Source organism: Tiliqua scincoides, chromosome 6 (genome assembly GCF_035046505.1).
Source record: "Tiliqua scincoides isolate rTilSci1 chromosome 6, rTilSci1.hap2, whole genome shotgun sequence".
NCBI classification, from domain to species: Eukaryota; Metazoa; Chordata; class Lepidosauria; order Squamata; family Scincidae; genus Tiliqua; species Tiliqua scincoides.
The window spans coordinates 80654107-80677927 of record NC_089826.1 but is presented as its reverse complement, the minus strand read 5'-3'; the positions used below and the strand labels follow the sequence as shown (position 1 = coordinate 80677927).

General features: G+C 44.2%; 1 protein-coding gene across 7 annotated transcripts in view; it reads right to left on the bottom strand.

Moving 5' to 3' along the window:
- The window catches only part of LDB2 (LIM domain binding 2), a 227708-nt gene extending 204357 nt beyond the window's left edge, over positions 1-23351 (bottom strand). For all 7 annotated transcript variants that reach the window (XM_066631795.1, XM_066631797.1, XM_066631796.1 and 4 more), the window contains exon 1: positions 23123-23351. In XM_066631795.1, coding sequence (XP_066487892.1) covers positions 23123-23254 — 132 coding nt within the window. In that variant the 5' untranslated portion in view covers positions 23255-23351. The remainder of the gene's footprint in view (positions 1-23122) is intronic.
- Between the last annotated feature and the right edge of the window lie 470 nt (positions 23352-23821).

Genomic DNA, 23821 nt, shown 5'->3' with positions numbered 1-23821 from the left:
CTGGAACAATATTTCAAGGCAGTATCTTGTAGGAAAACAATCAGATAAAGGGCATTTTCTAATTGATACTGTAATGAAAGGTACATGGACATAAACATGCATGTGTACATATGAGTTTCTTCATACATAAGGGTTTTTGTTTGTTTAGAGAGAGCAAAAGAAGGAGAACAAAAGACCTCAGAAGAGGCTTTCTGTCTCATATTTTTGGTCACGGCTATGTCGACATTATACCAATTTATTTTACTATGTAAACCACTTTGTGAACTACTTCTGTTGAAAAGCAGTACAGGTTGGAATTCAGTATCCACGGGGGATCCATTCCAGGAGACACCGAGGATACCAAAACCCAAAGATGCTTCCAGTCGCATCCGGGAGGTCAGGTGAGGCCCTCCAGTGTAGGTTCGGCACCCACACCGAGTCATACCCGCAGATAACGAGGCCCCACCTGTATATAAATATTCTTGATAGTATTGGTCAAATTTGCACCACATCAGTCCTTCAAGAAGCTCTGGGCAACCAACATCAGGACTTTGGGCCCTCAAACATGCGACCATGAGTTGGTTACCATAGAGCCCAATCCTATCCAACTTTCCAGCACAGGTGCAGCCACAATGGGACTCCGAGGTAAGGGAACAAACATTCCCTTATCTTAAGGAGGCCTCTGTGACTGCCTCCCCACCACAGGATGCAGCGCGTGCCCCATTGGCACTGGAAAACTGGATAGCATTGGGCCCTTAATTAGGCACCTTAAGAGTAAAGTTATTGGGATCCACAAACACAGGAAATACACCACTGCATGCCAGGGAGATGAATCAGGAAAGCCTGCATTGCTTCTATGAGTCATTCCCACCAGGGCTGGCTTTAAGAAGATTGGACCAATTGTTCCTCGCTCCAAGGTAACCTACACTTGGCTTGTCAAATACAACAACACATTGCAATGGACACCTAACACCACATTGCAGGTTTTATAGAGAACAGCAACAATTTTAATTTTCTTCTGAATTCTTAAAAGATCAGCGGTCTTTCTTTATACTTCTTATATTTTGGGACTTTTTTAATTGCACTTGAATTACACAATATGTTAAATTATAGAACATCATAAACATTGATTTCTCAGGAAAAAATCAAAAAGGCAAATACGTAAATATACATGCAACATGTATTTTTTTAGGATTCTGTTTGTTTATTTGTAGGCTTACATGTATGTAATTTCTGTTCTGTTCTGAAACCTTTATTGGCATATCATGTATGTAATTTTATATTAAAATGTGCTTGGGAGTTTCGACTTGAGCTGCGAGTCAAAATAGTTTGGAAACCACTGCCTTAGGGGGTTCCCAAAACAACTTGGGGCTATAGTAACTGTCCCATCCTCTAGGACCAACCCTAGAGTGTAGCTAAGGCAGGGCCAGGGGGTGCAAGTAGCACACCTGATGGGGTGTCAAGCCATCCCCACTGATGAGCACTCAGAGTGGTTGCAATGCTGCTCTGAACAGCCAACCACTTTTTTGCCTTTTTTCAATCAACCCAGGATGAACAGCACTATCGTGAAACAGCACCAAAGGAAGTGATGGACAGTTGGTCCTCTCTATCGGGGGATTCCAAACCCGCAGATTTAACCCACTGTGGCTTCCAAACCCTCGTCTGGAGGACCCACAGATGACCTTCTGGATGCGACTGCAAGGCACGTCTGGAGGTCCTAAGAGCATAAGGAGAGCCCTGCTGGATCAGGTCAAAGGTCCATCTAGTCCTGCTTCCTGTATCTCACAGTGGCCCATCAGAGGCCTGTCATTTGGAGGTAGCCTATTTCTAAAACCAGGAGGTTGCATAAGCCCTTCACAGCTTGTTAACATGTGACCGACTTTTCTTCTAGAACTCCCCTTTTAAAGTCATCTAGGCCAGACGCCATCACCACATCCTCTAGCAAGGAGTTCCACCGACTAATTACTCACTTGGTAAAGAAACATTTGTGTGTGTGTGTTCTAACTCTTCCGACACTCAGTTTAGTGAATGACCTCTGGTGCTGGTGATGATGTTCCCTGGTTCTGGTCCTGTTGAACCCCACGTGGGGATTCCATTATCCCAGGTTTTTGTATCCATGGGAATGGATCCCCCATGGATACCAATGTCCAACCTGTCTTACTGTACTTGCTGATTATTCTGCTTGCAGTTCCAGGCAAGAGTAGAGTGGGTGTAAGCATTCACCAACCATCCCCAATCGGCTAATGGCCATGGAAAAAAAAAACTTGACTGTATATTTTACCCTCTGTGACTAGCAGCAGATCCAAGGAGTTTGATTGTAGTTGGGCAATCCGTATGGGAACAAAGGATTAGCTCAGCCCTCCTTGCTATGGGCTGATTCTGCAAGGGAATTCCTTCTGGCTACTTTCTGAAAATGATGAAGAGGTAGAGGTAGGGGAACTCCCATGTATTGATTAGTTTGGTCCTCAACATTCAGAATAACTGAGCTGACTGATGACATAGGTGTACCTGACATACAATCAGGTGTTCTCCCACTGAGTTCAGTGGGACTTCCTTCCAGGTAACTGTGTCCAGGATTGTGGCCTTATACACTGATCCCATTGATGAAATCCCAATGGCTTTGATGGAACATTCAAGTATGTTTATTTGGGAGCACATCCTTTCTTAGGGTGCAGTTCTAACCCCTTATGTCAGTTCTTTCCAGCACTGACATAAGGGCAATGCAGCTTTGAGGTAAGGGAACAAACATTCCCTTACTTTGAGGAAGCCTCTGTGAGTGACATCCAACTGCAGGATGCAGCACATGTCCCATTGGCACCGCAATGCTGGAAAGCACTGACATAAGGGGTTAGGATTGCGCCCTTAGTTGTATAATAATAATTCTTTAATAATTCTGATTAGGCATGCTTAGATTGTGCCATCAGTGCATTAAATGTATTACTAGATTCAGAAGATTTGCACTTATTGCATATAACAATGCACTAATCAGCACTGTTTATTTACAGAATCAACTCTGATTAAAATGTGTATCTTGAATCCGTCACCACTTAATCACACTAATAAATGCTTGGAATATTTCATAGCATGTGAACAAAAAAAAACAGATTGAGTGACAAAAGACTTTCCCTTCAGCCGTTTAACATCAGCATAAAATGAAGACGTTTTTAACAGGTGCCGCTTGCCCAGCTGGGAGATGTAAGAATGGGGAAAGCTGCACCTGTTGAATTTCTTCCTGGCTTGTTAAAGGCAAAAAGTCTCCATCAAGGGGGGAAAAAGACGAATCTGATGACACATAATGGAAGAGCCAGAGAGAGAGAGAGAGAGAGAGAGAGAGAGAGAGAGAGAGAGAGAGAGAGCGAGAGAGCAGAATGAATATATCTACATCTGTGCCAGAAAAACTCAATTGGTCACCACCACTTTTAAGTTAAACTACAGCAGTGTTTCTCAACATTTGTCCTCTGCCGTACCACTTCACATGGTCCACCTATTTAACTGGTGATGACATCATTGCCACTTACGTCAGGGTTGGGAAGCCAGATGCAATGTGACATACACTGGTAAGAGGCTCAGGTTGGATGGAAGGGGTTTTTTGAGTGTGGAAAAGCATGCCCTGGAGCTCTGCTTGTCAAACCGACTCGCCTACTGCTGTTTGCTGCATCACATTCCTGGCCTCGCTGCCGGGTAGCAGGTGCTCAGGGGTCCCGTGTGTACCACCGGATACCTCAAGTACTACTGGTGGTACCTGTAGCATTGGTTGAGAAACACTGAACTACGTCATAGGTTTGTGGAGAAGACAAACAGAATAAGAAAAGTGTAAAAAAGTTTCTGTAGACTGTCAAGTACAGACATGCCCCAGTATCTGTGGGGGTTCTGTTCCAGACCCTTCCGCCCCCCTCACAGGAAGCCACTTCAAACATGTTTAAAAAGTATTTTTAAAGCATGCAGCAAAATGCCTTCTGAGCCATTGGTAGGCTACAAACCCACAGTTTGGGAACTATTGGCAATGAAGAAGTTTAAAGTTGAATTTTTTTTTTGTTTATTAGTCTTAATGGGATGTGAAGACAAGCTCCTGCACTTCAAAATTTACCACTAGTCCACTGCCAAGCTTTGTCTTTTTATCACAAGTGCACATTTTTTGTTAAGTTGCTGTACCAGTTATAATATTGGGATTGTGTTACAGATCCACAAACAAACCTCAATCCCTTCTGATGCAACCCTTCCTCTCCTATTAAGTTCAGTGTCAAAAGCAGTAATCAATGAATTGGTGAAAGAAAACAATGCTTTTTGTTGTTCACCATAGGTTAGAAATGGTATTCTCAGTTGCGGTACTCCTCTGTAAGAGGTATGCACTCTGTTCAGTTCTGGTAGTTTTATTGTAAATTATATATGTAACAGATTGTATGCTCAGGGTGATTTTGCAAACAAATTAATTGTCAATTATCTTACTTGGAACAGCCTATAAATGTCATAAATATCAAGATACAGTGTTATTGAATCAGATGATTAATCCACTGGTTAAAAGCAAGACTCTGGACTGTCAGTGATCCAATTGTACAACAAAATGCAATTTAACTAATATAGGAGAACTTTTTCTTTCCCCATGAGGACGACTTTATTCAACTCAACAATAGAGCCAATACTGCTTATATCCCTTGCTTTACCTTCCCTATCCCCTTCCCTTGTCTCCTTCCCACCCCACTGTCAAGAATTAGATCATAATAACCTCCATGATATACAATCATTTTTCGGGGGCAAGGATGCTACTTTGTAAATAATACACAGAAAGTTTTGTGAGTTATCACTCTTTTTCTTTTTTTAACCTAAGCTTTAACTGAGGTAGGCGCCTATAGATAGATCCAGGGCTAATTTACAGCAGTATACATAGAACTGCATTGGATACACACACATATTGTTGTCTTAAAAGTTAGACCTATTCCTGAGTACTTTTGGGATGCTGAATCCAAAAATGGCATTGGTTTTGCCCAACTGTCTCTAGCTTTGTGGGTACAGTAAACCACCTCATATGTCGATTCAAGCAGTTTCCTCATGAGGAAGCCATGGTGTCAGCTTCCTCATAAGGAAGCTTCTTGAATTGGCATATAAGGTGGCTATGCCGTATCCCCAAAACTAGAGCCAAATGGGCAAAACCAATGACATTTTTGGATTCAGCAGCCTGAAAATATCGCAATTCATTCAAACATCCTTGGCAACTAAAAAATGTTTCAGGGTTTTTGGGGGGGTGAGGGGGGGAGATAGGCCTGTGAGTTGGTTATCTGTGGCATCGTGGTGAGACAGAGACATGACATAATATGTGAGCAGATGGCACTAACAACCAGCCTCTTTCCAAATGCACAGTCTTTGTCTCCCTGCAGGAAACTCAGCTATAGCCACTGGACGCTTAAACATTACGTGAGACAGAAGAAACTGCACAAGTTCCAAGCGTTGCCTCAACTCCGATGGTGGGCTCCAGATATGCACCAAACATCTGGTAGCAATGATGTTCTGCTAGCTTTCACCTTACCGTAACTCATTGACTAGAGCCCTTTTTGAATGTGGCTGCTGGACTAAGTATGCAAATTTGGAAACCGAGAAGTTTTTCTTCAAATTCCAACTACATGTTGCAGGATATGTAACAGATCTCAAAGCACAGGGCAAGACAAAAAGGAAACCTTGGGCCACCCCTAGTCACTGGCCTGTGAGGTCCAAAGCTGAAACTCGCCACTTAAAAACCAGTTCAGAATAATTAGCATACCTGATAGATTTCACTTCTTTCAGCCCACAGAATGGCCATGAATTGATAATAAGTTTCTGTGACTATATGAATACATCTTTTATTTTGTTTTTTACAAGCTCTTGTTTTTTCCCTTGGTTTTCGCCAGTGGCCTGCTGGGCAAACATGTGATACATTTTATTCCAACTGCAAGGTATGATGGAGAGAAGTTCAAGTTGCAACAAAATCTCTCTGTTTTGAGTGAGCACCACACTTAGTCCTTGGAGCAATTTGTTAGCAAAGTGATCCCCAGAAGACCTGGGGGTCTGAGCAGAATACTTGGAGGGGCACAAACCACAACAAGCAACTCTTTGTTTGCTCAATATTCTCCAACCGTCTTTGCCCACACAACCGAATGTCATGCTTTCATTTACTTTATTTCAATTTTAATCTGCAGTCTTAATTGCATGCAGAAAAGAAGAAAAGCAGTTGAGAGCCAACCAGGCCACCGATTGCATGGATTTTGTTGGAAGAAGTTCAGAAGACAGGCTCTGATGTCACAGTCACACTGACAGAGAACCAAGGGCTTGTTCAGAGTGACTATGTCAGGGGGTGGCCAAACTTGCTTAACCTAACAGCCATATACGATCAACTGCAGATGTCTGAGAGCCACAATATCTAAGAAGTATTTAAATTCTTAAATGTATTTACTTACCATGAACATTAAACTTACATTTTAATCAAATGGTACCTCAGGATTTGGAACACCCATGGATGCCAAAACCCACGGATAAACAAGTCCAAAGGTAAGTGCACCCAACCCTCTTAATGCAGCTGCAGCTGTGCTCTAGTCATGACCTGAGAGTGTTTTGATGACCAAAGAGGCCTCCCTGGCACAGCCTCCCTGGCGTCATTTCTGGTTTTTTGGAGAAAACCAGAAGTGACATTTCAAGGCACTCCAGAGGCCTTGGAAAGCCTTCTGAGGGGCTCCATGTGGCCTCCCTGGCTCTCAGAACACCCTCCAGATGCGACCAGAGCACGTTTGGAGGGTTCAAGTGGGCCTCGGTGGTAGTCAGGGACCTGTGTTGAGTCAAATCCATGGATTAAAAATACATGGATGAGGTCCGACATGTAGTCCCCTACTAACTGGGCAAGAGGCACTTTTCCAAGTGGTGTTCGCTCACAACAGGAGAGGAAACTGAACGCTTTCCACATGCGCTGCCTCCGATGCATCCTCGGCATCACCTGGCAGGACAAACTTCCAAACAACATAGTCCTGGAACGAGCTGGAATCCCTAGCATGTATTCACTGTTGAAACAGAGACGCCTGCGTTGGTTCGGACATGTTGTGAGAATGGATGATGGCCGGATCCCAAAGGATCTCCTCTATGGAGAACTCGTGCAAGGAAAGCGCCCTACAGGTAGACCACAGCTGCAATACAAGGACATCTGCAAGAGGGATCTGAAGGCCTTAGGAGTGGATCTCAACAAGTGGGAAACCCTGGCCTCTGAGCAGCCCGCTTGGAGGCAGGCTGTGCAGCATGGCCTTTCGCAGTTTGAAGAGAAACTTTGCCAACAGACTGAGGCAAAGAGGCAAAGAAGGAAGGCCCATAGCCAGGGAGACAGACCAGGGACACACTACACTTGCTCCGAGTGTGGAAGAGATTGTCACTCCCGAATCGGCCTTTTCAGCCACACTAGACGCTGTTCCAGAACCACCATTCAGAGTGCGATACCAGAGTCTTTCGAGACTGAAGGTTGCAAACAACTAGTTCCTCCTATACTTAGCAAGGGGAGAATAACTGTCCCTCTTCACCCCAGCACAGTGTCTTTTCTAGGGGCTATTTGCTGGTGTTCCTCTGCATCTTTTAAGATTGTGAGTCCTTTCGGAACAGGGAGCCATTAAGTTATTTGATTTTCTCTGAACCACTCTGTGAACTTTTTTTTTGTTGCTAAAAACAGTATATAAATGTTGTTGTTGTTGTTATTATTATTATTATTATTATTATCAATAATAATAATAATAGTAATAATAATAACTGCAAAAAGGAGCTCAACAGCATGTGGTTCATGAGCTGCAGTTTGGCCAACACTATGTTATTAGCACTGGTTCTATTTGTTACACACCTTCTTCCTCTCCTCTCCTCCCTCACTTGAAGAGATCCGAAACAGGCCTCAGGTACATACACTCCAGGCATAAAGCAATCAGGAGGAAGTGTCTTTGCTTCCATTACATTCCCATTGTATATTTGCAAATAAAGAAAATATTACGAACAAACCCAAAGACTCTCTCATTCAAAGGAAAACCAAACCTAGAGCGCAGCTGCTGGACTCTCTCGCAGCTTGCGGCCATGGGAAACACACATCAGTTTTTTTTTTATCAACACCAGGTAAACTTCATTTTGAAGCAAATGATGGTTTAAGCAAAAAGGATGAAACTCCAGACTGGGGAAGTCTCGATTCACAGCTCCATTTCTTCGCCACCAGCTCCATACAAACAAATAGGCTTCCTGCTGCCTCATTCCACACAGCAATCGCAATGGTAATGAATGTACAATCAAGGGAAAGGATGCTGTTTTGCTAGATACAAAATACTATGGTCGACTGATCAAAAAAGGTGGCATTCCAGCATCAGGTGCATTTCTTTGACTGAAAGCACAAGGGCTGAGCGCAACAGACACTCAAATGCGCTGGGCGGATCTGCTGCACACACCCACACACCTGACTGTACCAAAAGACATTAGAACTGCCAACTTTCAATACCTTTTGTGAAATCTGAGCAATGCTATTCTTAGAATTTGACTGCCCTTCAAATAATAAAGGATATGACAAGGGGATTCATAGACATCCTGCCTGGTTTTTTCATCACAGGGTCATAAAATTGGAAGAAACCCACAAGATCTTCTAGTCCAACCCCCCTGCCTGTAGCAGGAAAGCCTCCTAAAGCAATGTTTCTCAGAGTTTGTCCTCCTTTGTACCACTTCACATGGTCCACCTATTCAGAGTGCTAGCAGAAGTAACTGGTGATGATATCACCGGTTACTTCTGGGTTGGGAGGTCAGATGCGACACGACAAAAATCAGTAAGAAGCTCCGAACGGATGGGAGGGCTTTTCTGAGCGCAGAAAAGCATGCTTTGGAGCTCTGCCCACCCAGCCAAGAGCCCAATCCTATGCATGTCTACTCAGAAGTAAGTCTCATTAGAGTCTGTGGGGCTTACTCCCAAGAAAGTGTGGATAGGATTGGGCTGCAAGTCTCCTCCCGCCGTTTTGTTACATCGTGTTCCTGGTCTCACTGCCAGGCAGCAGGTGTGCAGGGGTCCTTCAAGTACCACCAGACACCAACTTAAGTACCACTGGTGGTACCTGTACAACTGGTTGAGGAACAATGTCCTGCAGTATCTCCAGTAGGTGCCTGTCAAACCTCTGCTTGAACATCTTCAGGGAGAGAGAATCCACCAGCTTCCTTGGCAATCCGTTCCACTCCCAAATTGCCTTTACCCATCAAGAATTTCTTCCCGATGTCCAAAATCTCCTCTCTTTCATGCTGCATATATGGGTACAAGCTGCATATATGTTGGAACGCTATTAGGTAAGTGAATTCAAAAAGGGGAGGTCAAAAAGTTTGAAAAACACACTGGTGCATTCTGAAATTGTTAGAATGTGTACATTTGGTGCTCTTATTTACCAGCTTTTGAAGGAATGAGTTCAAACTTGAACATGGTGCATTAATGAGAAAAGCAATACTCCGCTATGTTTGGGTCTATGAAGCTGGTCTTCTTTGTACAACTGAGTTTTATTTATTTTTTTTAAAAACTCTGAATATAGTAGGAAAGAATTTACGGACGTTTCAAACTTGCTCATTTTCAGATGGAAAGTAAATATAACTCTTGCTGGAGCAGTCCAACTGAGATCAATAAACTCCCATTGATTAAAGAGATAAAATATGGTAATGTGCAAACTACAAGTCGAGACTTGCTAGGGAAAAAAGCCTGCAATTTTAAATGAAAGAAGAAAAACAATGTCATAACCCTAACCAAATGAATGTGGTCTTGTCTAGGGCTACAGAGAGTTGTTACTGAAAAATGATCAAATTGGAAAGGTAGCTGCAAAAGACTCTGACCAAGAATACAGATTTTTCAAACAGAATTCCATAAACAGTCTGAATTCTGCCCTTTTGAGTGCCATCTAGGGATGCTGTGAATCTCTATGGGATTCCACTTCTGAAATGAAAGTCGCATATTTTCAAGCTATGGATAAGGGGTTTCCATCCCACCCACCCACCCAAAAAAGGAAAGAACCAGCAACTGATGTTCAATCAAATTAATTAGTAAACTAATCACATTTTTAAGAAATTGCCTGACCAGGAGAAACAGGAGAAAGTCAGGAACATATACCATTTGTTTAAGGGGCAACTACTTCTAGGGTTACCAGTTGTGAATAGCCTCTGCTAAACTGGGCAAAAAGGCACCTCTCATAGGGTAGTTCTCTTAAAATTCAGCAAGGGGAGTGCAACCTTCCCTGTTCATTCCAAACTCAGCATAACATCTTTCTAGCAGCTGTTTGATGGTACAGTCAATTATCGCTACCTGCACATGCCGTCACCACAAATTCACTTATCCATGGGAACAAAAGTGCAAGTCACCTCATGCCATTCCGTTGTCCAATCTCGGCTATCCGAGGCGGTCATTTGCAGCTATCCACAGCAGCCATTCTAAAGGTATTTGCACTATACTTCGCTATATACCATATGGTATACAACAAGGGCGTCAAACAAAGCCTGCAGATCAAACACAGCCTCCATAAGCAATTTCTCTGGTCCCTGTTATAACTGGGTTCTCCCAGAGTGATAATTCTATCTCTCATATCTTGAGAATATGAACAAGATTTGCACATTTTCTCTTCTGTGATTTGCAGTGAATGAGTTTCTATGTGAGAACAAAGTGCTTATTTCTGGCCAATTTTGCTTAATAATGTTACTTTCTACTTAATGATTTCACTTCCGGCCCTCAGCAGGCACCACAAATGCTAACTTCAGTCCTCTGTATGAAACGAATTTGACATCTCCGGCATAGATGGTCCACGGGAACCTAATCCCATTCTTCCCATAGGATTAATAATTCTGTAACCACGGTTTCCATATTCGCTTTTTTTTCCAGGAACCTAACCCCAGCAGATAATAAAAATTGACTGTATCTCCCTTTTGACTTTCTTTAGACAGTGAGCCCCTTTGTCCCAAAAGATTGTCCCAATCTTTTCATTTCTTTCGCTTTGCAAACTATCGCAGACACTCGCCTATAAGTTGATCTCACAGATAAGCTGAGGGCAGGTTGTGAGCAAAAAAATCATGAAATTTTCTATGAACCTTGGATAAGTTGGGGGTTAAACTCAGGGGGGTGTCTGACTATAGTTTGACTGATTTTACCCGAGGCCAGATCCTGAAAAATAACCTACCACTAATTGTTACCTAAGAACTGTACAGTCTAATTTATTAAAAACCTAGTAAAATCATAAAATACATTTTTATTCTTTTTAAATTCTGGTCTTCACCACCTTTTTGTAAACATTATCCGTGCCATGTAAACAACATACCAGAAGAACGGTGGTTCCCAACCTGGGATTCATGTAGTCCCAGGGACACTCAACAAGACCTTTAGGGGTACTTGAAAAAGAATGGCATAATGGCAGAAAAAGGCAGGTCCTGCTCCAGAATGCTTTGCAGGGCCAGTAAGGCAGGAAGGAAGGTAGCTAGTTGGCTGTGAAAGCCCCACCAATAGCTAGTTTTTGGTCATCAATTCATGTATGAACCAGTGATTGAAAACCAGCACAGTAAAAAAGCTGAAACATAATATGGAAAGTGATCAATCACCCAGAATTTCTCAGCACACTTCTGGTGCAAAACAGTGCAAAGGCAGAGTCTTTTGTTCTTCAAACAGATAAAAAGTGAAAACACTGTGATAAATACATGAAGTCTGGGCTTTCATAGAGAGGAGATGAGGGCTTGTATTATTAATTACAAACATTTTGCTAATATGAAGGGTACAATTTATGGAAATGGGCTGCCAAGGGATATGCAACTGAAAAAGGTTGGGAACCACTGCAGGAGATCCATGAATCAAATCCACCTTTAAGGTGTCTGGTGTGTTAAGCCAGAAGCTCTACATACAACCCATAACACATAACTGGGAGTGTGCAATTCAATTCACAGCAGAGAGATGCAGCTGCATATATTTGCAACGCTTTTTACTCAGAAGTAGACCCACTGCTTTCCATGGGAGTTATTCTTAAATAATGGTGCATTGAATTGTAGCCTGGGACTTTGCTTCCAATGGGAAGGAGGATCCCATCCTGGTGTTAAAAAAAACAGATCTCTGCCTTTGCAAAAAAGAATCAGCTGGAACAGCTTTTGCAAAATGGAACAGAGGAGAATAAAAGGTTAACCTTGGCTGGAATTTCCCAGCGAAGTTACTATAGAAACTAATTTCTGCATTGCTTCTAATGGCCAAGAAAGAAAACTTCTTTTTCTTTCTTTTTCCTAATGGCCAAGAAAGAAAACTTGAGCAAGAAAGGAAACTTTTCAGAGTTGAAAAGCTCTGCCCTCTGATTGACCCGGAGATAAGGCAAAGTGATAACTGGAGCTTGATTACTTGGCAAAAATTTCACGCGTTATAGGCGAGTATCTACGGTACTTTGGGACGTTTTTGTTGAAAAGCAGTAAAGAAATATAAATTGAAGTATAGTCTAACCTCTGTATCTGGGGGCGTTCCAGTCCAGAAGCCCCACAGATGGCAAAAACCACAGATAATCAAATCTGCGCCCCCAAAAGTGTCCCTTTTAAAAATCCTTACCTTAACCGCCTACCTGCTGCTCTGTCTCCAGAGATTAGAATGGCTCTTTTCAAGGCACGCCAAGGCAAGCCACCCCTCCCTTGGCCATGGTGCACTGAACAATGCAACATGGGAGTGATTAACACTACCATGTTGCATTCTGAGGCGGCCAAGGGAGGGGGTGGCAACCTCAGATTGACCCGGATATAGATGTTCTAATCGCCAGAGACTGCACTGGTAACAAATGTGCTTTAAAAAACAATTTAAAGGGGCACTTTTTTAAGGTATAGTGAGGCAGGTTCATTGCAGGTTTAGAACCCAGGTGAGTTCGGCATCAACGTGCTCCGAATGTGAATAAAGAGGACCAACCTGTACAGTCCTGTAAGTGGCTCTATTTCTTCTCAATAATTTGTATGTTTAATGGCAACCATAACATCAAAACAGAGGTGCCACCTCAGAGCCCTGTTTTCTAATGCTTCATTCTCCTACTTAAAGCATTTAAAGGTATCTGAAATCAAATTAAATAATTTGAATCTCCATGCAGTCAGCCTCCAAAGTTTGTCATTTGCATTACCCAAGCTGCTTTGTGAGCAAGTCTGGTATCATACAAAAGACTGATATGGTTTCCAAAAGCAGAGAACAAGGAGAAAAGGATTATTTCCTTATACCCATTGGAGGAACTGAAAGTGATGGGAGGAGAAGGAACAAAAAACATTATTTTCAACAGTCTTTTTTTAGCAGAGGTTTCAACAGCAAATCAATACCTGACCAGCAACTCTAGGACTTATACCAGGGAGCTCATAGTCACAGGAGAGGCAGGACCTAGCTTGGCAAATTAACTGGGACTGTGCGTAGTCAGGTCTCCGCAAGGAAGCACAGAAAGGAATCGGGTTGTGCAACATCCACCATTCTGACTTCTGGAGACTGTGAAACCTCTGCACTGGTATGGAACAGTATAAATATAAGCATCTGGCCTTCTGTCTTTGCAGTACTTCCTACCTGTGAATCTTCAGGTTCCCAGCTGCAGCAACTGGACCCTGGGATGGAGAACACAGTCTGTCTATCTAGGTTCAGGTATGATTGCCCAAGCGTGGACTTGCTCTGGCAATATCTTGAGTTAATGTTGATGAATACATGTTGGCCCTTGGTATTCACAGGGGATCGGTTCCTGGACTCCCTGCGCATAAACCATGGATAATGTGATCCACAGGTGGAGGACATCAGAGGATCTCCAGACCTGACAGACCTGTGTGCCTTTCGGACACATCTGGAGGTGTTCTGAGGCCCACAGAGGCAGTAAAGAGCCTTGCTGGGTCTCAGAAAGCCTCCCAGAAGGCACCTCCCATCATGTCGAGGAGGTCAGTGTGGTCCTCCAGTGCAGGTCCGGCACCTGTGCCGAGTCAAATTCATGGGTGACAAACATGGGATAAAGAGGCTTCACCTGTAATATTGCTACTTGTCACAAAAAATTAATTTGTATACACTAGCTCCTGAGTGATGGACATCTGAGTTAATGGATGGCTGCATCACCACTTTCGGACAGGCACAACGCATCCTCCGGTGGTGCTTTTGCAGAGGAACAACAGCTCTGGGTTGGCAAGAACAAGATATTTTGATTTACACACGGAACCCTGGAACCTAACCTGGGTTTAGGTCCCAACCCTATCCAACTTTTCAGCACTGGTGCAGTCATGACAAACAGGGTGTGCCCTGCATCCTGTGGGGGGCGGGGGGGCACAGAGCCACAGAGGACTCCTCAAGGTACAAGAGCAAATGCCCCCTTTACCTCAGGGCTGCATTACAGCTGCATCAGTGCTGGAATGTGGGATAGGATTGGGCCCTGATTGTATTTTGTAGATTATCTGTTCTATTTCAACATACCACACAGAATAGATACAAGCAACATATCTGGGATGTAATTTCCCATAGCGTAAAGTGTGGTCTAACTGGTCAGGCTGTGAAGCTGTATGAACCACATGCCTTTTTTGAAAATTCCCAATGGCCTTAAAAAGAAGAAGCTTCTGTCTTTGAGCGACTGTCACATACTGAAGGGAATTTGGAAAAATCCACAATCCAAAGTAGGGTACTGCATTTATAGGACTCACCTGAAAGCAACACAGAGCAAGCTTTGTGGTCCTACAGAACTCTTCATCAGGCTACATGGTAAGCAAAAACGAGAGAGGGGAAGGGGGTGCGTGTTGGACTTACTCCAACCGTCTGCAATTTGCAAAACCTAATGATGGCATTTAGGAGGTTTTATGTGGACTTGGAGCAGGCTCTGAAAGGTGTGACATAGTCCCAATGCACACTCAGGGCTGCTTAGGTAAAGGAAGCCCAAAAAATAACTGTACACCCCATCCTTTGGACATATAAAATGTGAAGGTTTACTCACTCCAGTCTCTAGCACAACCTGAACCTCCCAAGATCATCCTCCTTAGTTTAAAAGTTGTTTTACCAACAGATGACAAAACTCAGCTTTAAAAGGGTGAAATTTCCGCCGACATTCAGTTTGGCCTCTATGCACCATCAGCCCAGTGCAACACATCTAAAGTTCATCACTTACTCCAATGGTGTTCCACTCTGTTTCTCTGCCTTTTCCCAATCTCTGCTTTGGAAGAAGCGTACAGGTTTCAAAGAAGCAGTAATGGCTGGATGGAGTAAACCTGCCGATTTTATATTTCCAGAATATGGGGTTACAGCTATTTGCCCAGAAGAAGCAGCAGCCAGGTTTCAAAGTCACCAGAGTTGAGGCAGAACATGAAGTTCTTGCCCAAGACAGGAAAAAAAAATCCAGGCGAGTCTTCATATTGCATGATTAGACACACTGATCTACACCAGTGATTATCAATCTTTTGCATCTCACGGTACACTGCTAAGGTGCTAAAATTGTCAAGGCACACCACACCGCTGGTGGGGCCCTCACATCCCCCAATGGCCCTACTAATAAATGACTCTCTCCCAAACTCCCACAGCACACCTAAGGACCATTCAGGGCATAGCAATATGCCACAGCACAGTGGTTGAAAATTACTGATCTAGACTATTATTCCTATACACATTCACATGCAACCAATTCCCTATATTTTATATTATCAGGCAACTTCATGAGGATACTATGACCACATTCAGTGGTCAGTTACTAGCAAGAAGACAATTTTGCAGACCCTGTGAAGAAGCCTCATGAAGTGTCTGTTGATTGGTAAGACTTCACATCCACCCTAAGATTGCTAAGTTACCAGAGCACAGCACTGGCCCTTGCATTTATTTATCTATCTAGAAAGAAGCCCCAGATCTCCCAGTTCAGTTTGGGTCCATGGTGTGTGGGGAGAGGGGTTTTAATCCCATGGTCTTGGTCTAGATACCTCTCACTCACTCACTCACTCACTCACTCACACAGAGAGAGAGAGAGAGAGAGAGAGAGAGAGAGAGAGAGAGGTTGGCCCTCAGCATCTGCGGAACTCCCACGAATCCTGTCCATGGCGTGTGGGGAGAGGGGTTTTAATCCCATGGTCTTGGTCTAGATACCTCTCACTCACTCACACTCACACACACACACACACAGGTTGGCCCTCAGCATCTGTGGAACTCCCACGAATCCTGAAACCTGCAGATGACCAAATCCGTGGGTCTGGGCCATAGGAGACCTCTGGATGTGACCAGAAGCATTCAGATCCTACAATGAGTCAAATTCACCATGGCCCTGGGACTGTAGTACGCAAAGCGTTTTAAGTCCTCCTCACCAGGAGAGGGGGTAAAGGGGGTAATTTGTACCTGGGCCCATAGTCAAACAGGGCCAAAGGAGTCAAACAGGAGCCAAAGGAGGGGGCCCAGAAATTTCCTGAGATCCTACATTTTCCTATCTACTCAGACTTGTTGATCACACAGGACACTGTGGATCAGTGGCAAAGCTAAGGGGGTGCAGGGGTAGCAGTTGCACCGGGCATCACGCTTTAGGGGGGGCAACAAGCTGAGCTTGACACTAGTGACCAAAACTGAAAATCTTGGTATGTATGAATAATACCATCATGTTATATAACATTGGAAAGGTAATTTAATGCGGAATGCAATGCAACAAACGGCACTGGAATATCCTTATTCTAGCAAAAGTTATGACCAATTAACCAGAAAATGAAAACACAACTGCCTTGTGGAACAAAAAGTGGATTTGCTTAACTCCAACCTGACCTATGAGACTGATTGTTCTGAGTGCCAATGAGATGATACAGCATGGAACCAATAACTTTTTATTTACTTAAATAAATTTGATTTTGTCATGCAGGGGGGGCTACAAGATCTTTGACCCCAGGTAGCAGATGGATGCCTTAGTTATGCCACTGACTGAGGGGAGGCAGCAGAGCAAGTGGGTGGCGAGCTGCTGGGGAGAGGAGCTGGGTTCCTCCCAATTTTCACTTTTTAAAAAGCCTGGGCGTGATGTCACTTCCGGTTGTGACATCACTTCCGGGGCAACATTTTGAATTTGGCACCAGGCGACACAATTATATTAGCTACTCCACTGCTGGGGATACTGGCAGCTACTGGCAAGCCCTGTGTGCTGGGTCAAGGAATGCATACATGGCACTCCTTAACACAGTGTCAGATCTGGGAGGACACTGGCCTGCTACAGTAGCTCTTTGGCTTGTGGATCTGCTTACCATGAAGAAATGTATAGGAGCTCAGAGACACAGCTGGAGGACTACAGCTGCTGCAGAAGCAAGTTTTGGCCTGCGCAGGACACTTTTCCATTCTAGTGTGAGCCTAAATATGATGATGATAATTTTCTGCATGATTTTCTCTATTCAGAAGATTTTAGAGAGACTTAGGTGTGTGTTTGGTTTTCTGCATTACTTTATCTAGCTGCCGATGCCACATGGGTGGGTAGACCTGGCTCCGAAGACTTTTCCAGCTGTCTGCACCCTCCTCCGCTCTGTCTGACCCCCCCCCCCCTTTGCACAGGAGCCCAAAAGAAACTTTGTACTCCCTGATGAAATTCCTCTCAGAGGCCCTGCTCCTCACACAGGCTGTGGTCCCAATCCAGATTAGGAACCCTGCACCTATTTAGCAACAGCAAAGAAGCCGCCAAGCACAAAGAACCACAATGAATTAGTATATCATGGACACGTGATTAAAAGGTAGAAACTGGGATCCCAGCGGTGTGTCTGGGGAGCAATGGCAGAACCTTGTGGTGCCTGAAGATTTTATTTTTTGTTATATATGTAAACGAAGGTCAAAAGTCAAAGAAGGTCATCATCACCGCACATTTTCCAATGTCTCTAAATTCTAAAATGTATTGATGGTGATGCCTGTATTGTATTCTTGCTTCCACAGAAAAACATACTGAAGGAACTTGCTGGGAAAAGGCAGCATTTTAATCACAGATTGGTAGAAAGGCTGAGGATGGACCCTTTGGGAGAAAGCTTGTTCACTTCTTCCAGCTCATCAGTCCATGATTCTAGCCCCTGCTCAGAAAGCTGAAGCTAAAACACTGAAACTTCAAGCCAGAAGAAACTCTGAAACATGGTTCACAACCCTGCTCAGCCCCTAAGGCAGTGATTTTCAACCTTTTTCATCTCATGGCACACTGACAAGGCACTAAAATGGTCAAGGCACATTACTAGGTTTTTGACAACTGACAAGGCACACCATGCTGCCAGTGGGGGCTCACATCTCCCATTGGCCCTATTAATAAATGACCTTCCACCAAATTCCTGTGGCACACCTGTGGACGACTCGCGGCACACCAGTGTGCCACAGCACAGTGGTTGAAAATGGCTGCCCTAAGGGCATAACAGTACATTGGAAGACTCCAAGGGTGTGGGGGAGAGACTGGAGCTCTCCTGCCCCACTGCAGGCACATACATTCCTTTTAAAAATATTTTTTGCTCTCCCTACTGCTCTTATATTTGTCACTATTTTTATAGAAACCATAAGATCAAATCTACCTGAAAAAGCTTGTTTGCCCCCATTATGTAAAAGGCAGAAAGAACATGTACAGCACAGGAATCAACTTTGTAACACTAGGAGAGATCATTCCTCAAGTTATATTAAGTACAGAAAAGTCTAAATTATTTAGACAAATGGAGCATAAGCACAAACCAACAACAAAAATCTAAATACCTTGTTAGCTGTAAAGAAGATCACTGTGTTTTGATTGCTACTGTATTTAACAAAAATAAATCCTAAGGAAAGCAGAAACAAGATTAACCATATCTACTTGGTCCTCTTTTCTCCAATCGCAAACTTATTTGTTTTCAGATGCTTTGTGCAAGAGTGTATACTACACATTGCTAACATACTGATCTCCCAAAATACGTAAATTAAACTTTGCTACCCAAAAGGCAGGCCAAGCGCCCTGCAAGAGGTCTTGCCCTAAAGAGATAGTCTGTCATTTCAGAGTGACACAAGTCCACCAAACTTCATAGAAGGCAAGCTTACTGCTACATCACAACGCATTTTGCCACACCTGTTTTAGGAAAAAAACCTTGAAGACAGAGAAAAATACAGTTATCACCACCAAGATATAAGCCAATGTGTCCCAAGGAACTTTTTCTATTGCCGCAAACCCAGCATGATTAACTCAAACTAATTATTATGTTACCCTTATTAATACATTCACATACATGCAAGTATTTGAGAGTTCCAAAAAGTTCATTTATAACAACCCTATAGGGTAGATCGGTATTATCATCCCCATATTGCAAATGGTGTTCTTGAAAGTCAGTAACTTGCTCAAGGTCGCCTATAGCCCAATCCTGTGCTTCCCAGCACCAGGGCTGTAGCGGCGCCAAAATGGGTACCGCTGCATGCCATGGGGCTGGAAAGTAGCACCAGGGCTACTCAGGTAAGGGAGCTTACACTCCTTTATCCCGTGCAATGGGCAGGCCGCCCTGATGGGTCTCTGCTATTGAGCGGGCGCAGATTCAAGGAGACCCATATTAGGTCTCCTGGGCCGGGGGGGGTGTCTAGGATATGGTGGCAAGGCCTGCCACCATCTCCAAACCCCTCCAGTCCCTGCCCCCCCACCTTATTGCTCCATCACCACGAGCTACGGGTAGCAGTCTTCCATCCGCCACTGGTTCAGCACAGGCTTGCACTGAACCAGTTCCAGACTGGTACAGGGTGTCACAGGCGTGCCTTATGGCATGTTTGCCATACTGAGCACCGGCACAGGGCCAGCACAGGCCCGACAGGATTTGGCCCCTAGTGAGCTAATGGAGGAGGTGGGACTCAAACCAGAGAAGTACAGATTCTACCACTCAGCCTGTCAGCCAATATGTTGCACCTGAGCTCTTGCCCTGGCAATTAATATTTAGGAACTATTATTCATGATTTCCCCAAATCCACTCAAAAAAGGATTAAAAATGTGAGAGAAAAGCCACACAGGATCTTGCCACACTTTTCACATTTAGGAGTACATGTAAAGAAAAGCTCTTTAGGGTACACCCAAGGTTGATAAAAATGCATGTGTGAAATAGGAGTTTGAAAAAAGTAAGATATTGTGCAAGCACACCCAGACAACTGAGACTGCAGGAGTATCCTTACTGAGTGACCACTCAGTGGCCAACTTGGATTGTCTGTTGTTTAATGTATGAGATTGGCTCTTATTCGGAAAGTTGCGATGGGCAGCTTGTATGTGACAATTTAGAAGTCAGTGACATAGTACAGCAGCATGAAATTTCTAAAAAAGACTGCCTGCTTAGGAAATCCAAAGCAACAGCAATTCTAACAAACTGATCATTTGGACACCATGCATCTGGAATTATTAAACACTTAATTCTCATTACTGGGATCTCATTTCGTATTATTTAAGTCGGCCTGTAATTAATTACCAAAACTAGAGGAACAAGGGCTCAATTCCACTTGGACATCTTTATTTCCAATCACAGAAGTGTTTTTGCTGGTTTTGGTTATGACCTGGGTTGGAATGGCACTCTACGCATACTCAGAAACACTCTGCTAGTGTGTCACAGTGCTCTGGCATTAAAAAATGGTTTCCAGGGCTGGGCTCAAATTAACTGCCAAAGCTCTCTTCCTTAAATGAACATCCCGCATTTCTGAGAAGTTCACAAAAGACAAATGCCACATGCTAATTAATTTCTAGTTTTGCAATAACATGCAGATACTGATTTTTAGAAGACAAATATTTCTTTTCTCACCCCAAATCTCTTCCAGTCCTCAAACTGGAAGATATGAGTATGACGGTAATTTTCAGAGCAATCCTATGAAAGTATAATTTTAAAAATTGTGTTTTTAAAAAAACTCGAATATATTGTTTTGAAAACTCTCCTGACTTCTTGACTAGGAAAAGAATCTTGTAGGATTATGACATGTCTTAAAAAGTGCCAGAGAAAACTTTAAAGGATTATGTAAAAGGTATTCCTTTCTCCACATTTATAATATGGAATATGAAGTCATCCCAATAGGCTGGGTGTGAACCCACCTGTACACATCTGGTCCTATCTCTCCACTTCTTGGATGTAACCAATCTGATTTTGTATGTGTGTTTACAGTGAAATGGCATGCTGGGATTTTTTTTGTGCTGCTTTCTTTCTACTGGCAGGAGTATGGGAACGGAGATAGTGGTAAACCTCAAATCCCACATTTGGGAAGAAGGAGGCCAGCAAACTTTGAGAAGTCTGCAAAAGACAGAGGAAATTCGGATGAGCTCTCGTCATTCCAAGGACAAAGTGGCACACCCAACAGAGCAACATGTAAACAGCAAACAAATTAAGCAGGCCAGAGCCTGAATCCAGAACAAGACGCACAAATTAGTTTGGGGGGGGGGGGACAGCTTTTCACAAGTTCGGTCAAAAAAACAAAAAAGTCTTCCACCAGGGGAGACTAATGGTTAGGGCTTGTGTTGGAACAGCACTCTGCACATACTCACAGGCTCTGCTATTTTGTCACACTACTCTGGAGAGACTAGAAACAGAAGCAGTCTGCTCAGAAACAAAGGTATTGCAAGCAGGAAAAAAAACCCTTAGGACTTTAAAATGCCACAAATTGCAAAACATCGTTACCCGGCAAGAGAGTTTTACAACCCCACCTAGGGTGCACCAGCACCCCAAGGAAGTGTCTCCAACATAATTTCTTCTGCTTCCATCCAAATTCTTTTTCCATCTCACCTGAGCAGAAATCACCCAGAAAAACTGCATTGGAGCCAAAATGCAGTGGCAATTCTAAAATGCAAATCACTTTTGCATGTAGGCACACCCCATGATAATAATTGCAATCATGTGCAAGGGCTTTGAACCTCTTCGAAGTATGAGTTCCTGCAAGCTACACCCCCCACCCCACAAAAAAAAACAACTGTGTGAACTTCACTGTGGGAGCAGCAAGCCTCCTTAGGATGATGGCTATTACACACAAGTTTTCAAAACTGAACAGAGAAAGAGTTTTGGGTGGTGGTTTTGTTTTTTTTTTTTAAACATACACACTGAAAGCAGCATTAAAGCTTCTTGAAGCTCAGTGGCTGTTTCCCCATTCGCCAATCAGAAAGCAGGTCACAGCTGGTTAACTAGATCCCAGACATTCAAGCCTATAGCAGTGCTTGACAACTGAAAGGTGTGCTTCTGTTAGGACAACTTTGGGCACCCTTGAGGCCCCCATCCCCTGAGTGGATCTCACAAAACACCCCCCCCCCTTTTTTCACTGAAACTGGAGATATTTTCACTCCTCCAAAACTCCGATTCCTCCAACACCACTCCAGATTTCTGCTTCTCCAACTGCCCCCATCAAGAGAAACTACTTGAGAGAGCCAAAAAGTATGTGAACTGCTGAAAAGGACCACACACTTTTCAGCTCTATGCTCCCCCCACCATGGATTCAATCATCAGATTGCAAGTGGATGCTGAGATGGAATTTCAGCCCAGTATTTCTGTCCTGTTTCCCCACCACCACCACCAGTTCACACGTTCTAGAGTCAGCCCTGTCTGCACTCAGCCTCACACATACACACAAACTGTACAGCAAAACCAGTTGAGTGCATTCTCCCCACCAAAGACACAACAGTGGTGACAGTTTCCATTCTGCGGGGGTGAAATTGACACGTTTTCCTGTCCCTTTCGCTGGAAAGAAGGGACATTTCATTTCTGGAGGAGATCTGAACACAAGGCAGCCCTTGCAATAAGTTTGACCAACTCTAGGCTTCTTTGCTCAGTGTTGACAATAGGAAGAAGGGAGGGGGGAGCCTTAAATCTTTCCCTGCCGCCCCCCTCCAGCTCAAACTGAAGCCTCTCTACACATTCACACATTTCTTGACTGCAAACAATCCCTTGGAAATAGTGACCCCCCCCCAAAAAAGCCAGAGATCCCTAGCATGAAATCAGTGCTCCTGAAATCAGTTGCATGAATGCTGCATTAATTAATGCAATTAAAACAATGTTTTTTGTTTCCCTCCCCCCAGCAGTCTAGAGTTGTATGGCAATGGGAGGGAAGCAGGCAGTCCCCAATCACAGTCCCAAGCGAAGTGGGATGCTCATGCTTGCATGTTATGGGTGCATCGCGTTCATGGGACGCTTTGGATGGGGGGGGGGGATGCAGCTTGAACATGCCTAGTGGGTGGAGGTGGGGGGGTAGAGAGGGAGAGAGAAGAAGGCGCAGGGCACTCACCTCCGTGCGAGACTGCAGCCTCTTGTTCATTTCATAGATTCGGTACTCCGGTTGCACCATGTACGGTGTGTGCCTGCGATAGAAGGGGCCAAAAGGCGAAGAATAGAAGGGGTCATGTGGTGTGCTGGACATCTTGCCTGCTTGCAGAGGATCAAGGCGCACAGACGGCTCGCGCCAGCCTCCATCCAGAAGAGCACATGGGCTGAGTGTTGCCTTCCACTGTTACAAAGTAAAGCAGCACAGCCAGGGAGGGAGGGAGAGAGGCGGGGGGGGGAGGGAGGGAGAGAGGGAGGGGAGGCAGCAGCAGCAGCGCTGGCTGGGAACTGCTGCTGGAGCCCTCTGTAGCGAGCTACAGACAGGGAGGGGGCAGGCTGATGGAGAGGGAGAGAGGCTGAATGGCTTCAGGCTCCAGTGCTTGTTTTTTTTAAAGGGGCAGTTGGGGGGGGGAAGGGGGTCATTTCCTGACCGCACTGATCTGCATGGAGAGAGAGAGAGAGAGATTCAGTTTTTTTTCCTCCCAGAAGGCTAAGAGATGGGCTCAGGGCTGGGGGTTTGATTCTGATTTTTTTTTTCCCCCACCCGTAGGAACTAGCTGGTGTGGAGCACATCAGTGCTTCTCGTGCTTCTGAACCTGCCAGCCACCCAGCCACCCCACCCCCAACCACCATCCACCAAACAAACAAACACACACACACACAC